We start from the raw sequence: 18,634 nt of genomic DNA, 5'->3' as shown, positions 1-18,634 counted from the left end.
CTGTATTCCTTTGTATGTTTTTGCATTACTTCTTACCCAGTTAGAAAAGTCACTCTTTGCCTGCTGCCTGTGGCTGCTCCCTCAGCTTTGCCAGCCCAAATATTTGCAGAGGGAACATCTTTCCCCTATTGAGAAAAATTGGGCAAGAGAGGTGGAAATAAGAGAATTTCTCAAGGTGGGTGTGGGTGCATTTGCATCTTAAAATCAGCCCCTGGGAAATTCCTTTTTAAACTCTGCCTTCAGAAGGTATTCCCAGCCTCATTTCTTATATTCCCGGCCTCATTTCTTACAGACATGAAGCTGATATGAGCTTGCTGACACTACGTGTGTATCTCCTTGTGCTTTTAAGAACTTGAGAACACTTTGGCCAATTCTTACTAAATCATCACAGATGCAGAGCTCTCGGTGATACTAAGTACATAATGAGCGTTTTCTAAAAATAGGCACCAGACAGAAATCTTAGAGTCAAGACTACAAGAAAGCCTGCTACTATATGAACGGATGCTTAACCTATGTACCAGAGAAGTAGTCAACAAGAACCCCTTTACAAATGTCACAAACACAGATAAAAAGCCAGTCTAGACTAACACCTTGTTAGACATCAAGATAAGCTAACCTCAAAACACAAATCCACAGAAGAAACAGACCTGTTTAATTCCACTGTTTACATTTATACTATTAAATATCATTTCTATATTATATACAAGAAAGCATTTGTCATTAAATCAACTAGGAGCTTCGAGGTCACTGACATCAATAATAATGTAATTAACACACTATTAATAGTGAAAAAATGAACAATGAACACAGCAAATCAGAAAATCCAGCCTTTGTAGTATAGCAAACAATACCAGTGGAATGCATACAGCAGGCATGCCTTCTTGTGCCACAAAGGCCTCCTTCACAGTATCTTCATCAGAAACGTTACCTTGACTTATTTACCTAAAAATTATTTTCCTAACTCCACAAACACAGACAACTTCTAAAGTAACCTGCTACAAAGTAGTGCAACTGATCCAAAGGCAAAGGAAATGATGACTGTTATTCAACGTGAGGAAAAGAGATCACCAAAACCTGCGAGGACACAGGTACCTCTCTATTTTCCTGAGGATGATTTTCATAGCAACATGCATCCCGAAATTTTACCTCACTCGTTAAGTAAGAGATAGTAGCATAAATTGAAGGTTTTGGGGAAAGGGTTGGAAGTCAAACGGAATTGCCCTTTAAGAAGCAGTATAATTTGATTCCCAAGTGTGAGTGTTCACCTTCTTTCACCGTAAAGATTTCCAGAGTGGAATTCCTATTACAGGGAAATTCTTTTGCTACTTGGAAGATACTTTAAAATTAAACTTGAATATGCTATAGGCATTTAATTTTTATACTGAATTTTCATCCTAGGAACATTCCAGAGGGACAGACAGCAAGCAGTAATTACATACATAATTCTGCAAACCAAAATATTCTAGTACAACTGTTTGATGCATAGAAAATTCAAAAAAAAAAAAAAAAGAAAAGGAGCAAGTGGAACTGGAGATAGCTGAGTACTTAGATTTAACACAACATAATAAAACTCATGTCTGGTTTCCTATGTGGTTGGATCCTCAATTAAGGACTTCTTTGAAACACGAGATTACCTGGAATATGAAGGTATACACAACTGAACTGAAGTCAAACAGAATTAAACCCGCACTGTGAACTCAGCAGCTAAAGAGCACACGAGTGTATGTATCTATGTCGTCAATTATGCATGTGTACTTTGAATACACATCTAAAAAGATCCACTGGGTACTGCAATAACCAGATGTTCAATATTTTATAACCCAAGCAGTTCATATATACCTAATGTTGTGAACATTATTTTTTATGCCCTTTTCAAAGGAAGATTACTCAGTTGAAAGTCCTCTATGACTATGCTGGATACATAATGAATATGGAAAGCTAGATGATAAAATGCAGACAGTCATCAGTGTATTCAAACAGTTCAAATACAAACTGAGAAGTCTCTGGGTAGTTCAAAGTTGGCACAGGACTGTTAATTCTCTTAATGAAAATGACTCAACAATGAACAGACAGCACATGTATTGGTTATCTTAGGTCTTCCAAAGATAACACCTTCTATAAAAATCAAAGACAACAAAAAAATTTTCTTCGATTAATTGTAAGAGATAGTCTGCAAAGCCAAAGTATATTTCAAAAAAAAAAAAAGGTGAATTTACTATAATGATGGTTAAAATGATGAATGACAACTATTTTGTAATACAGGTTATTTCAAAATTACACTTGAAACTGTCTTTTTTTTTCCTGCTTATATTCACTTGAGTATGACTACTTTATGCTGCTTATTTGTAGTATAAAAATTATACCAACACTGCTTGATGCTCCTACTAGAACTTTTCCAATATAACTTGAACACTATAATCCGATTGAAATAACATGAAAGAATGTTTTAAAGAAAAGCTGGCCAAAACTAAAAAGATGCAAAAAGCTACACACTACATTTAGGATAGGTTTTTGCAACAAAGGAAACAATTAATAATAGTCCAGAAAAGAAAACAACCGAGTGGAAAAAGGAAGGGAAATCATAAAACACTGCTAGATTTGGTTAACCCAATTTGAAAAACAAGTTTTAAAAAAAATCTTGCAGTGTTTTCAGAGGATTTAATTCATGGAATATCCTGAGTTGGAAGGGACCCATAAGGACCATCGAAGTCCAATCCTTAAAAAACAGTTAAGTTTCAATCACCAGCTTTACTGTGGGGTATTTATCATATAATACCAACTCTCCAATATTCGTCTCTTGAGACACTGTTATTGCTAACACAGTACATTTATTATGAGCACAAAACAACACCACATGTAAATATATAACACATAACACTTCTTGTTCCAGAGTGTCATCTATTTCTGAATGAAAACAGTCAACAAAATAAAACAGCGATACCGTAACTAATTAAAAATGTAGGGAATCCTATTGCCTCACATATTTACCCCATGAAAATACCGAATTGCATCTTTTAACTTCAAAAATAACTTTTTTTATACCATAAATATTATTTTCCAGAGCAAGCTTGGAAACTATCTCATGTCATTTTCTGTCAAAAATGTACTCCAGATGCTGAAAGTTAAGGAACTACTTTTAATTTTCCCACATTTCTACGTGTTTATTCATACACAATAACGTATTTGTACACAGACCTAGGAAGAAGGATCTCAACTTCCAATAACTGATCTGTATTGTAGGTATTTTTCCTCTCGTCTGATACATGTTTCTTATTTATTATATACGTTGTGATATTCCCTTCCCCCCTATTTCTAATATAAAGACAGATGAAGAACTTCCATCTCCTTCCCCACTGCTTTGAAGAATTCCACAGACAAATTACTGGACTGCATTGCCTGGTAAGTTACATTTTACACTGACTGACTCGAAATAACCAATAGGTTGAAAGGAATTGAGAGTTACCCAGGTGCCTTCTTTTCTTTCACATTGCATAAGAGGGGCTTCTTGCAAGGAGATTTACTTTCTGCATCTTCCAACTTAGTTGTTTCTGGTCCAGTCTTCCCAGATGGTCGATTGTGAGCCAAAGATTTCATACCTAAGTGACCAGGGCTGGGGCATTTTCTGTCACTGTTTGAAACAAATTAACAGAGTGTTTAAAAGTTGAAGCAGCTAAGCTGTTGTTTAAGTTATTTCCTCTACGGAGCAAGAGTCATTAGTATAACAGAAGACATACAAGGTGGGATTTTTTTGTTTTAAGAAATACATTGTTTACTTGCCACCAACAAAATTGTATACGTGGGATTTTCAGAAATCCCAGTACAGAACCCTCTTCTTCATTAAATCAATGGTAAAATGATTAGGCAATTCAATAGGAACAGAATTTATCCAATAGTATTTTTGATAATAAGCTATCCACTTCAAATATTTGTAAGACAAGAACACTCTGAAGTATTATTTTCCTCCTATCCCTTCTCTCCCATGATATACCACTACGCATCCTTTAACATGTTATATGTAGCCTCTTAATTGGGACAATGAAAAAAGTAGCACTTGACACAGTTCCCACCACAGAGGACACTCCTCAAACTGCTGCTGGATTCACTGGGATGGTACCCAAGCTACCTGGCAGTGAGTAATTAAATCACTTCAGATTTCTAAAATCCTACATTTTATAAGAACAATTGAATCAAGCAGTGCTCTTTGACAGTGTAGTATTTTGGTTTTTAAAGTATGAAGCTGAAACTGTCTCCAAGAATGCAATTTAAAATACCTTCTATTGAAAATACGTGGTCATTACAGTGGGAACTGGAAATCTTCACTACAAAAATTCACATTTTTACATTTATATTAATGCAGCCCTTAAAAAGAATGGAAAGCCTCTCTTCTCCTTTCCTTCTTAAATTCTCTATGTATTCCCGTAGCCCAAAATAAGCACAGGAATCAGTACCTACAATTTCTTACATAAAATCATCATCAGAAAATAATCATCCTGGTATCACACTCCTTTGTTTTTTTTCCAGCGCTCCTGCTTAAAAGCTTCAGCTACAGACTTTAGCATTGTTCTTGCAAAACTCAGTCACACTAGCTTGATTCTTCACTCCCACCATAATGACAGAACAGTGGCTGTTCTTCACAGAGCAACATTAATTTACAGTTATGTCTATAAGGCCACTCCAGCAACTAAAGAAACACAAATAAATAATTTTCTTAACTGAAACCAACTGGTAAACATTCAATTTTAAATTCCAATTAACCACCTAATAATGGTCTAGATAGTTACACTGAAGATGAAACCAAACTCTTATTAAATCCTAGACAGTAAAATCAGTATCAGTCTTCGACAGCTTGGTGACCTTTTTCATAAGCACAGATAAAAAAATTTTTCCTCCCTGTAAATGAAAACGTAGATAAATAGGCAGGCCTTTCTCAAACCATTCAGCCGTTGCACAACTATAAACTGCACTGCAGAACACAGAAATAAAGTACTGCTGTTAGTCATGGACATCGCTTTAATCATAATTACTTGATTACAGGAGAGGTGGATCTTTCACTTGCTTCTGCTTTTCTGTTTCTGGGGACAGGACTGGCTGCAGGCATCTCCCCACTCAACCGGTCAGGTAAGAGGCTTTCTTTGTTCAAGTTCAACTCTGAATACGGGCAGCTGACTGCACTAGAAGTTGAAGAAGAAAAATGACTCCTTATTCTCAGACACTTTACAGACTTCATTTATTTCAAACAAAATGACATCTGAGTTTCCTAGAAGCAATAATTTAATATAAAGAAGATTAGAAAAACATGCAGTAAGTAGTCATACTTCAAAATGTTAAGAATTCCACCGATTAAAAACCTCAACCTGAATGACTTTTGCATTTCCTTTCGACAGCAACTTATGTAGCGCAAATAGTATTAATCTGAATTACAACGTTCATTGCAGAAAATTGCTTGATGAATAATTAGCCTGTTCTCCCCTAATCTCAATGGTATTTATACATAAAATACAGGGCGTCTTGGACTAAAACCATCTCTCTCCAAATGAAGTCATACCACCATTTTTATTATGAAGGAGGGTATTTCTACTATGTAATGTCTATACAGAAGCTGCATTGCAAGGTCACAACATGAGGAATGGTGCACATCCTCTTACTGCAGCGAGTGCCCCATCTCTGCAAATGCCCTTTTGTGATATTCCATTAAGGGACTGTGATATTTTCCCAGTCTTTCTTAACATTCAACACTTCCTATTTCCCTGCACTCCAGCTAGGGAAAGAATTTGACACTGTGCATTGATATAACAACTTGTAAATATTACTCTAACAAATGTGAAAGCTGTACCTCTCAAAGTCAGAAAAAACTGTGTTTGCATAAAAAGTAGGAAGAAGGAAAAACGGCAACACAAAACAAAACACATGGGGCTGAACTCTTCTTTAGAAGAGCGCTCTGCAGTGTTCAACTGATCATCAGCCAGGCTACATACTAAACACATCAATGATAATATCCTAAACTCTGAATAGTATATATATGCCACAACAGTGAATAACATCATGCTCAAGTTTTCAAAACTCTATGTAAGATACAGAAGAGGCTGTACTACACATGATACTCTATTTGTCACTCATGAGCTATAACACTAATATGAAATAATGCTTTCCTACTCCTCTGCATTATTACAAGCGCCTCTATAATGTTAACTGGTAAAAACCCTATGTTTTGCAATTTCACTTATTTTCTTTTCAAGAATATAACTACTTGCCTTTCCATAAACCACTGCAATGTCTTATTTGTTTCACTGATAGTTACTTGCATGATTTCCAAACAGAACTGTCTACCTTGACAGCCATATGCCCTGCCACCTCCAAACTACAAAAACAAAGCGAAAAACAATAGCCTTCACTATCATGTTCTGTTTACAAAGCACAGCATTTTAAAAAAGTGACCTTTTTTTTCAAAATATGCAGTACACTCTCCTTTTCCTTTACCAAGGCAGTTCTGGATTCAGGAGTATGTAACAACTCCTACAAGGGGGCTGGGCTGTATCGGTGATCTAATTTTGGTCTCACCAACATAAACAACAAGTTGGTGGAAATTTACATTTCTCTCAGCACTAGCATAAAAGGAGAAAATTCCTTAAGGCTACACAGGCCAAATCAGTCAGTTCTTGCTGAGGTTATCAAGACCAACAGCATGTCTGATTTTTTCAGTTGGTTCATTTGAAAACAAGACAAGAACTTTTTTAAATCCTTGAATAGCTATGCTGAACTTGAATTAAAAAAAGAAAAAAAAAAAGAACACAGTTTCTGCTTTTCTAATCAAGATGAGATCCCTGTTAAAGGGTACTCTGAGCAGATTTGTTCCACAATAGCTTGTATGGTGTTTTCAAGGGTCATGCAGTCATATCCCCAGGTGATCTAATGAAGCACAGAACAGTCATCTTTGCCTTCTTCTGAGGAACTTTTAGTTTACACAGCCAAGTAAGATATAGTCAAATGGGTGGTTGGACTCTTAAACACTACACTTGAAATCGGGGGGTTTTTTTAATGAATTTTTTAAAGACATGGAACAAAATACACAAACAAAATTTAACTTGGAGCATTCACCTGTTATATCTGCTTTCTCTTAAGCAGAATCAGGCATTTTATTTTAAATCTATTTATATATCTCTACTTACATTTATTTTTCAACCTACTGGTTTTGTCTGTCTTAGGACTAGCCTCTACCAAATGTCTTAAAAGCACAAAAATAATTAACCGAAATAGGGGGAAGAAATCGGGAACATTAGGAAAGAAGGGAAGTTGCTTTATACTCCCCATTCCTTATGTTGCTGCATCTATTGCAATGATGTCTTCTTTCCCTCTCAAACAAACTACAAGATGAAAGACACAGGCTTCTACTCAGAAAGAGGTTTTAAGGTACCAATGCTAGTGTGATCTAAGTTCTTGCTGTGACAAACACATACCACTGTGACGAAATACAGTTATCAGAAACTCATGGATATATTGGTTAATCTCAGTTCTGCCATTGCTATAAGGCAAAGCATATAATCATCTTTTGGCTTCCTACGTTCACAAGGGTGTTTTAAGACTTAGTGTTTCTGAGCAGTTCAAGGGCTGGGCTGTCACAAGGAAACACTGAACGCTAGCAATATGGTATTTAACTTCAGTTGTGTACTATTAAGCAAGCCTTACACCACAACGAAATCTGACAATAGGATTGTCATACTCCAGCAAGTTTTCTGTTTATCAACACCAATAATACATTTTAAATTAAAAGAAGGAAAAGAAAAGAAAGAGCCTCAATATTCAGTCCTTTATTATAACTTGCCTGCTTATATAATGCCTTTTCCTTTAGTATTTTCTGGAAAAACAGAAGCTGAATGACAATTTCAGTCAACAATAGTTATAATATTAACAATGTTTTAGAACACTGGATTCATATGAGTTTTTCTTTGTAATTAATCATTCGAGTTGCTGTATCATTTTTTAAAAACTCACTGATAGCCTTTAGATGTTACTGTTACTTGAGGCAATAAAAAGAGTCTTGTGGTTTCCACTGTTACCTTTGGTACAACAAAACACAGCATGAATGAACCTGTATACAGGTTACACAGCTTCAATCAATCAGTAAATCCTCCTGAATCTCAATGCCTCCAGCCTTCAGTTCTGTTTAACTTGTCTACTACAAAGAATAAAGAAATTAATATTTTTATTCCTTCACAATAGAAGTATTTGATTTATATAGGACTAAGTTTTTAAGACAACTCATTTCAAGGGCTCAGAAGTCTTAGGTTATTTAATATTAAACAGGACTTTTAACTCTTCTGTCACCTTAAACCTAGATTTCTATTCCAGCTTACAGTTTGCTTTAGCACACCATTTTGAAAACAGCAGAAGGTCAGAATGCAAATTTCAAACTGATCAGATGTCCTTGGCTTTGGGGTACCAAGGTCTGCCAGAGGCTCAGGAAGAACAGTAAGAAGCAAAAGCAGCAGGTACTTAATGTGAAACCTCTGCTATGCATCTGACAGGGTTGTACACCCTCCAGCACTGCTCCACAGCTTTGAAACCAGTCCAGAACAAACATCTCAATTATCATCTGAGCTATTTCAGTAAATAAACATTCACATTCATACCACCTGACAGCCCCCCCCCCCACCCCCCCACCCCCCACCCCCCCGCACAGGAAAGCAATCAGCTATCTCTAAATGTTGAAGGAACATAGCATAGCAATTAGCTGCCTACAGTACACTACTAAAATGGCAGCAGATTGGCTGGCAATATGTACGTCCATGACATGGTTTTCTGAGGAAAGGGAGCCACTGTTTCCAGGGTCCTGCATACACTGAGTAAAAACCAAACATTAAAATAAGTTTCTGTTCTTATTCAATCATGAAAGATGAATTAAGGAAAAAGCCAATGCATGGATTACTACTTCTTGTATATACAATTCTGATCACAGGCCTGGGATTTTCAAGTCAACAGAGGTTTTACATAACCAGCCCTTTCCAGAACTGTCTGATGGAACACAAGTGTTGAGGTAGCATATCCCACCTGTGTTTATTTTGCAACTGCTCTTCTATCATACTCAAGATCTATATCTAGATAGAGTCACACATATTTCTCTCTTCCATAAAGTTCAAGAGTGGGAAGATAAAGCTGGGCTACTAATAGGTAGGCATGGACCTTAGTCTTCTCCAGACATTTGAAGATGTTCCTATATCGTAACAGTATACAAATTTTCTGATACACAGAGTTTAGATGGATTACTCAGCCTCAGTTACATCTAATATCAGAAGAGAACATAAACCAGGGTTTTCTCCTAAAGTGAAGAAGAGTAAGGTAGCACTGTGTTCAGTCTAAGAACTTTAATAATGAAATACTTTTAAATACAGATTATTAGTCTTTATGACCACTTGGACTTTGCAAACCTGCATCAAGCCATAGACAGGTCTCCTGATTTAGTTGTATTGGTAAAATGACACTTGAGACTGGCATCAAAATCAGACAATTACTTTAGCAGACATTGAACAAACAGGTGCAACATCCTGCTGAACTCAGGTTTCCTGTGTTTCTGTCCTGCAGTTCTCTTACAACACAGTCTCCACTATGGCACATTCAGTTCACTTCAACTTACACAACTAATACATGTGAAGTTTCTGGTAAAAATCTTTATTCATGGAGACTCAAACCACTAATGAAGTATTTACAACTGACCTCTTTGCATTACTGCTTGAACTGGAGAATTATTGCATGCATTAAACATCAGAGTATACAATTCACAATCATAAATATGCAGGTGATCTGCATAATGCTAACAACCTGTACACCAGGCTGTTTCAGCTGCACAGCACATAAGCCTAGATCAACTGTTGATAGATATTGAGTCCTTATTAACATCAGCTTTTCCAAAAAGTAAGTGCTTTAGCCCTGCTACCTAATTAATCACCAAGGCTTTCATCTCATTCCTAAGGAACAAGCTCTCAAATTATTTCAGAACTACTTAGCATTTTAAATTATCATCTTTTCTGCACACAGGCATTTATGCTGGAGATAGATGTTGTACCTCATCATGAAAAAAAAGATAAGCATGGTTAAATACATTCCAAGGTTGCCAGGATCAAAGAGCCAAGGGAATGGTACCTGATGTGGATAATTACACCAATTTTAAAACCTCTCTGTTAATTCAGGAAAAAAGTGATAGTACAATGTCAGAATTTTTGGGGTGACCTGGACCCTCAAGTTTGCATGCTCCAGATGAATAACAAATCTCTTTTACTTTCCTCAAAAATGCTCAAGAACAAAACCAGAATATCAGCACAGAGAGCAAACCAATACAGCTAGTGAATAAGATACTTACTGGTGTTAATTTTTTTGCTATGAAACAGCAAATGGCTGTCTTATAATCAACAAAGTCTCTTTGGTTATATTTTTATACCCTAGAACTACCAGTTAATGTGCAAATAATAGGATTGCTAAGACCACAGTAAAACTAAAAGACAGTAGATTGTCATGAGTTTATTTCTTTTCTTAATATTGAGGATGAGTAAGCATAGCAACTTTAAATAGCATGGAAAATGTAGCTATAAAAGAAAGGCTACAAAAAGTAAATAGACAAAGCTCTTACTCATCGCTTCCCTCTAAAACATTTGAACTTTTAATGCCAATGTTTATTTAGAGAGATCATAAATTAAAAACTTTTGAGACATTCATTTTATTTTAAGTTTCAGCCTTGGGCTGAAGCCCACAGTTATGTTCACCTGATTCTAAGTAATCGAGATAGCACATGTAAGGAATTGGAATTTATTGCCCTTACAGATCAGGCGCATTAATAAATCATACAAGACTCAAGTTTACTAGACTGTGAAATGAAATGGGTTTCAGACAAGCAGCCAGGAAGCTTTTTAGGCAAGTCTAGTTTACTTCACATTTGCAATGGACTAAGCACATGAATGCAGTAGGTTACCATATGATAGCAGAAAGATGGTAACCTCTTAAGGACTGACTTGGCTGTTTAAGGAGTTATTCTAGTTATTGTGTGAAATAAAAGAAAGGTATTAAAACTGGGAAAAAAAAAGAAAATTAACATGGACAGAAAAATACAACAGGAATAGGTTGAGAACAGCCTGAAACACAATGATGTGGCAGACTGCATCATGACAACTTCACCACAGTTCATACTGAAAGAAGTTCTGTCACTGGAGCTAACCTAGTTTTGTCCCCTTCCTGGGGACAAAGCTTGTCCTAGCATCAGGAGCTCTTTTGCCTCCTAACAGCACAAATACCACGCTTCTGCTTTATATAGGGAAGAACTTGCAACAGAAGATGCCTTTCGCACACCAAACACGTAAGAACACAGTGGGTTTTGCTGGCCAGGTACCTCTGTTAGGGATTAATTACGACTTCAGTCAGTGCTGATATACCATCAAAACCTTGTAGCATAATTCTATTCAACAGGACATAATTCTCTCATGAAAACCAAAAGATTGTAGAGCTAACTTTTGGATCACAGGAGTTTAAAAAGATACTTTAAAAACACTAATAGACAAATAACCAAAGAGAAATCCTGTAAACATATGAGAGCAGAAAGAACAAAGTGGTATGATATTTGAGAATCCTACGACTGTGTAATGGAAAAATTAGAAGAAAACTTCTGGAAGCTCTAATTTGCAAAAACGTAATAAGATGATATTTACGACACTTAATTCTCAACATACAATATTACCAGTGTATCCATTACTGAGATATTCAGGAATCACCTCACACTAAATATTTTTAAAATAATAGAAGTTTCACTTGGCAAATATTTCCCATTTACTCTGTTGTTGTCTCTCTGTCCCTCTATTTCATTCTCCCATGCTACTGCTTTTCCTATGTCAACTCCTCTCTAGGACAGGATGTCCACATTTTTGTATTATACTTCAGAAAGTGTTCAACAAAGCATCTTTAGAAACACCAGGTACAAGCAGCAAGCTGTCATTTGGGAATATGTCAGTTGGAATTTCCTTTCTAGCATTTTTGCAAGCCAACAAGCAAATCCTTACCCCTACAAACCAAGCAGAATAAATACATCCAAGCCATAATAAAATCAGTGGCCTCTTATTTAAAAAAGTTCAAAAGTTATTGCTTTATACATATCTGTGTAATATTTGCAATCTGTACAGCAAGAAAAGGAATCCTCATAGGAACAAAATACAGAGTAACTGAATCTACCAATTGTGACAAAAAGTAATGTACAACAAATCTCATCTCAGCACATCCTGGTGAAATGAAGTTACAGATTGCTAATGTTTATTTCAGCATGCTCACCATGGCAACTGAAATCATGGCATATTTGGGTTTACAGGATTTCCTTATTCTTTCCAGCTTGGATCTGTTTTCTTGTGAACAACAATTTAAAAAAACCATCTGCACACATCCTCAAATGAAAGAATAAAATTAGTTTCACAGAACATACCTATGATGGCCAATATGTCTTGCTTTTTTAATGTGTCCAACTCCCTTACATCCTGCTGTGGGGCATCCTCCATGCTCTAAAGCTTCCACCAATTCCAAGGGACCTGCATGTCAGGTGAAATTACAAATGAGATTTTAAAAAAATTATCTAATATTTAAAAGCTACATAAATATGCAGAAATACCAGTGCATCGTAGTAAACATGAAGAAGTAAGTAAACAGAAGTACTTTAATAATGCATTCTGCAAAAGCACGATGGAGATTCAAACAACCTAATTCACTGGAAGAATGATTTTATTCTGTGTGAGTAAATCTCTATGAAAGAAGTACATCTATATAAAGAACACAAATCTTGGAGAAACTGCATGACATCAAATTCCTCTTCTACTAACTACATTTAGTTGGAACTTCGTTGTTTTTCAAGAGCGCAGAAGAAATAAGTTACTCTATCCTTGTTCTTGAAGACAGGGATGTCTTCATAATGGGTACTGACCTCATACATTTTTCAGCTAAAGTTTTCCAGTGAACGAGATGTGAAAACAAAGGTTGAAAATACTACTAAAAAGAACGAGCCATCAGGAGACTGACATTTTTGCTTATCTGAATTTATGTGTCTATCTGATTTTCATCAACCTGTAACAATGACGCTTGCAGAAACATTAAAGCATATACCTGTCAAAACTGTCTTTGACACTCAAGCAAACATAATATACAACCCATAGCTTCATAGCAAGTGAGAGACAGATGTACTCCAGTACATAAAACTGAAAACATATCCTGCACATCTGCAAGTATGCACTGCCCCTCTCCAATACTGGTTTTACTCAAAAAGTACATGAACCTGTATCTCCCTCTACAGACAACAATACAGATATGAAAAGGTCTATTTACATAAATTTTTCTAGATGAAAGACAGATTCTTGCTTGCAAATGGATAATGAAAGAGAGAATTATTATGTATAATTAGAACAGTCCAAAAGGGTTTTTTACCAAATGTTCAAGCTATGCAAATGTTGCAACACTACAACTGCACTGAAGTTCAGCAACTTCTATAGCCTTTAAATAGCATAATGGATGAGAGAAGAGAGATTTTACCTCTTGTACCTTTAAGAGAAAATTGATGCTTAAGACCTAGCAAGTAAGTGGACTCAGAAAAAGAGTTATCTGAATAGGGATGCTTTTGTAAAGGAAAGTCCTGCCTCACTGATGTTCTGGTTTTGCAAAAACTAGCTCCCTATAAATGTTGTCTTCACTTAAAAAATTTAAACTCTTTAAAAACGTAATTTAAAAGAACTGCAACTGGTTCTCCCTCTTTACACAAGAAGCTGCTGTTTGCGTCACTGTGAAACAATATTAAGAGCCATATACTGGTGATTTTAAGTCCCTAACTGCTATCAAAAAAGTCATAATCCATCATGACAACATTACATGTGAAAAGACTATGAATACATAAATACTGATAACTGCTCTAGAATAATACTACTAACATTGCACAGAGTTCACACAAAAAACTTCTAGTGTTATAGACAGACCTAGACCTCATTGGTAAAAGGACTATCATACTGACTGAGGCAAAAATACTATCTTGCAAAATATTTTCTTCCCTCCTTATGAAACTCTTTCACAAGTCTGGTAATGCACTTTAACTTACTTGGAAACAATATTAATATTGTTATAATATTCTATATGGTAATAATACAAAGTCATATCATTGGAAGACTATATTATTCAGCAATCATTCTATTTTATTAGTGTTTGTGTAGCTTATTTTTTCATTTAATAGGCAATCAACTTTCTCTCCTGTCACATTATCCATCTTCATTTTTGTAGCCTAGCAAAAAGTCAGTTCTACCAGTTACTTCCTAAAAGAGATGAAGCGTGCCTCCTAAGCCATCACTTAGAGGAGATGACATGTTGTATGTGATGGACATCTGTACCTTGCTTCTTTTAATATGTCCAAAATAATCAATTTATATGTTTTATATTCCCACCTAGGTTAAGATTTTGATTTTTATTTTTGCAAAATAAAATAATAGAAATAGAAGGTAATAGAAATGCTGCAACCTTATTCAGTTCTTTTGCCATATGATACAACTTTTATTTATGTGGCCATAGACTACTTTTCCTATTGGGCTGCTCATTCAACACACAGGACAAACATGTCAGATTAAGCAGCGGATATGCAGCACCCTATCTTCTCCTCATTACTCACTTTGTGCTCTGGCATTTAAGGGACTCTATTCAGACTCTGAAGGCAGAATGATTAACTTCCTAACAGGCAGTCATCACTGCACTGTTGGAGTGCTCAGGAAAGTAATGAATATACTCTGATCACACTCTGGATAGGAATTATTTCTTCTTGACATTTTAGAGACACTGAATTGAGGTACTATAATTTTCAGGTAATACATTCACACAGTCTGTGCGTGACTTATCCCGGTTATTTCACATTTAATTTTTTCAGAGTACTCAGCATTGCTCAGCATTTCTTATTTTCCAAGTACAATTCTTTCTGATCTTGTTACAGCTGTGAATGCTCAGCACTTGTGCAAACCTTACCTCAGAGTCACTATATCAACCTCAGAGAAGAGCACTCACTTAAAAATCACCTGTTCAAAGTTTGTCTAAAGTGATTTCACTGCTGTTACCTAGAAACACAGTGGCATAGGCAGGGATATATTTACTACAAAAGTCTCTTCTTCCTTTGACCTTCAGTCTCATTTATCAGATATCTCCCACTTCTTCAACAAGTGAAAAAAAAATCCCCACAGAGAGCAAGGTGGTAAATACAGTGTTATTATTGGTACCAAGCTTCTGTTACAATTTATTTTTAAACACAGGCATCATTAATCCCTCTTTGCTCCGCTGAAGAAGAAAAGGAAGTTAGCTGGTTTTGAGGATTTCTCACAGCATTTGAAAGGAGTGCCTTATCAATGCAGCCTGCACTCCTGGAGCCAGAAGTCCACTAACCATCAAGAGGATGTGAACAAAGGAAACAAAGGATCTTAAGAGTGATACCCTATCCCTACTGAGTACCACAACAGTTTCATGACCGGCTTCGAGAGGGCCAGGATTTTACAAAACAGATCTTTAACATTACTTCAGGTTTTGACTGTGGTTCTTATGCATACCAAGAAACATTGTATTTCCATTACAGTAAGGGTCAATAGAGTGATTTACTAAAACGAGATTAGTTACTGACTGTTGATTTTGAACTAAATGTCACATTTACATTATTTTGCATATTCTAGTTGCTTCTCTTCCTTAGATGGCACTGACAGGGAAAAAGACAGCACAGTACACATGCCTTTTACCATCATAATATTACAGTGTGTTTCTCTTACTAAGAGGGGGCTGAAGAGGGTGTCCGGTTTTTGCACACCAGCCTGCAGGATGGATATCAGGGCTATCTACATCAGTCCAATAATCATAAATATTATCCCAGCCATCAAAATGAACCTAAAATACAAAAAGGAGAATAATACATTTTAGATCAGGAATATTCTTCATAAAATTAGTTTACCTAGGTAATCTCTAGAAATGACATGTCCATTAGAGAAATCACTTTCAGAGAACTATTTAAGTTACACAGAAAATACACATACATTACATTCGGGATCCAGGCATACTCTAACTAAAGTAAAGGGAGTAAACAACCCTATATTATATGGTTGTTTACTGCATTATCAAGCTCAAATCCCAGGAATAAAGCAGTTCTTACATTAGTTCTTATTTAAATTAAACATGAATTTCTGCCCTTTTCATCTCTCAAAAAAAATGCCAAACAAAAAGCCAAACGTTTTTTAATCTCCTGTTTGAACAGGATTTAAGAACAGCAGAGTCGTAAGCAAAGGGCTAAAAAAATGGCATTTATCTATAAAAACCAACAACCCCCCCATCATACAATAACAGTATTACTAAAGTCAGACTACACATGACATAGAGTTGAAACTGAAGAGAAAACGAAGGATGTGACTTCCCAGAAAAACACCACTATGGGTTATACATGCATTTTTTTTCATGCGAAAGCTAAATATCTTCAAATCTTACATGACCTCTGTCGTAGTAAATAGCTCAGACCTCTCATGCACGCATGTGTGGATGCACGTACACACAGATACATACAGAGCTCTTTCAGCATATGCTACACAGTTAAATTACTACCCTAGAAGTTACAAATTCTGTCATGTAATAAATTAGACTGGAGAGTGGGTTTTTTGTTTGCTTTGGTGGGGTTGTTTTGGGTTTTTTTTCCATCACCACCTTAAAGTAGAAAATGTGTAGGTGTGAAGATATTAGTTCTGATGACTCCCTACCACCAGTTAATTCAAATGATTCAAAATGAAACATCAGCTGCATTTCCTACTTGAAATAACAGGTATGCCTAATAAACCTGTACAAACTGCAAACACATATACCCTTCATTCCTATCTAATTGGATATCTGGTATATGCTAGCCCTCCCAACAGTTAAGGGTTTTTCTTGTACAATAAAAGAAAATTAATTCAAGCATACAACTTCTGCAAAATACATTAAAAACACATTAACTTTGATTTATCCAATCTAAAGTCCATAATTAATAAAAAACATCAGAATTTCAGAAATCACTGATGAAGCACAAGAGATCAGGGTTATTTCTATCATATCTCACATATATATCTCTCTTCTCCCTTTGGAAGTCCATAGAGACTGATTCAATTAACCTAGACCAAATATTTTATATTTTATATAATACAATTTTATTTTATATAATACAAATATTCAAGCAGCCCTTCGACACTTGATATTAAATAATAACATTTCTTGATAAAACAGACAATTGTCTTCTATTCCCAAAGCAATTTTCCAACATACTCAACTGTGCTCTCTAATTACTTACCTCAACACAAGTAACTAAGAGCACAATAAAACCCCCCCTTCTGAAGGAATTATATAATATTAATCAGTGAAAAGCATGAGCAAAGATTAGCAGTAGAGAGCAGTGTGACTCATTTCTTCCCATAGTTAATTTTACAACTATAGGATTTGAACTGTATGAAGTCAGTTAAGCAGGATAGTACAATAAGACAGAGAAACTTACTTTTATTCTGTAGTCATCAGTATCTACAATGGTTGCTACTCTGATAAACACTGGATTTCTCTTGTCAACCACTTCAAGTTTCATGTTTTTCTGAAAGCTATGAGAAGGTTTCTAGAAAAGAACAATATTATATGAAATAGAACAAAACCTCAAAAATCTTCTGTAGCTGTAAAATACATAAAATCCATCAAAAACTTTCTGCCCTCATTTTCTCAAATCTGCCCTCCCTCTACAAAAAAATTCAAGTATAAAAACATAATTCAAACCAATTAAACTAGCAAAATAAAGTAATTACTTTGGAATTCCAGGTTCTCCTGGAATGGGCTGGTTTCAAGTCATCTAAGCAAGCAAGTGGGAATCTTTATTTTTAATCAGTTTTTTTCCTAAATTCTCTAGGAATGTTTTCCTAGAGATTTCAGCCAACAGTTTCAATGCAGTATTTAATAAAGTATTACATACTAGCAGCCTGAAACCTTTCTGAAATTATCTACAGGAAACACAGTTGTGCTCTTTAGTATGTGTTTTTGTTTCATGAATCAAATTTTTTCAGACTCATACTGAAAACATAACTAATTCATAGTATAATACAAAATACTCAGAACAAACAGGACCAAACATGAGTTTTTTTAACACTATTTTGGCAAAAATGGTGTCTTTGGTAGGGGTATCAGATTTTATCTTTCTCATCTGCAGCTATAAAAGTAAAATTATTTCCATTTTAAAGGAGCATGCACAATATGTTAAGGTTTTTATTCTAGTTTTCTAGGAAAATAATCTATCTGTCCCTCTAGGACCTTCCAGACCATTGGTGTTTTTTCTTCATCTGCAGCTTAAGGACTCAATTTTCTTCCATAATACAATATAAAGCCATGTTATTATCTCAGATATAACTAAATACCTTCCTAGTCCTTGCTCAGAGTATTCTTGCTGAGAATGTAAGATTAAGAAACGTTATTAAGCCAGATGCACCTTGGGGTGATAAACTGCAGGTCATTAATAAACTCTGGTAATCTGCTGACCCCAGGAACCGCTATAAACACCACAGTTTTGCTTTTGTTAATCTAGCTGCTCTTAGCGAAGAAATAGTGTCCCTCATCTGAAAAGCTG

At 35.6% G+C, this 18,634-nt stretch overlaps 1 protein-coding gene across 5 annotated transcripts in view; it reads right to left on the bottom strand.

Annotated features, from left to right (window-relative positions):
- Positions 1-18,634, bottom strand: part of L3MBTL3 (L3MBTL3, histone methyl-lysine binding protein) — a 77,245-nt gene that overhangs the window by 10,890 nt on the left and 47,721 nt on the right. For all 5 annotated transcript variants that reach the window (XM_027633923.1, XM_027633925.1, XM_027633924.1 and 2 more), the window contains 5 exons: positions 17,528-17,638; positions 15,792-15,906; positions 12,449-12,551; positions 5,025-5,171; positions 3,464-3,628 (listed from right to left, as the gene is read on the bottom strand). In XM_027633923.1, the coding sequence (XP_027489724.1) occupies positions 3,464-3,628; positions 5,025-5,171; positions 12,449-12,551; positions 15,792-15,906; positions 17,528-17,638 (641 nt within the window). The remainder of the gene's footprint in view (positions 1-3,463; positions 3,629-5,024; positions 5,172-12,448; positions 12,552-15,791; positions 15,907-17,527; positions 17,639-18,634) is intronic.

Source organism: Corapipo altera, unplaced genomic scaffold (assembly GCF_003945725.1).
Source record: "Corapipo altera isolate COAL_440 unplaced genomic scaffold, ASM394572v1 2b, whole genome shotgun sequence".
In the NCBI taxonomy this organism is placed as follows: domain Eukaryota; kingdom Metazoa; phylum Chordata; class Aves; order Passeriformes; family Pipridae; genus Corapipo; species Corapipo altera.
This window is presented reverse-complemented; position numbering and strand designations above follow the sequence as displayed.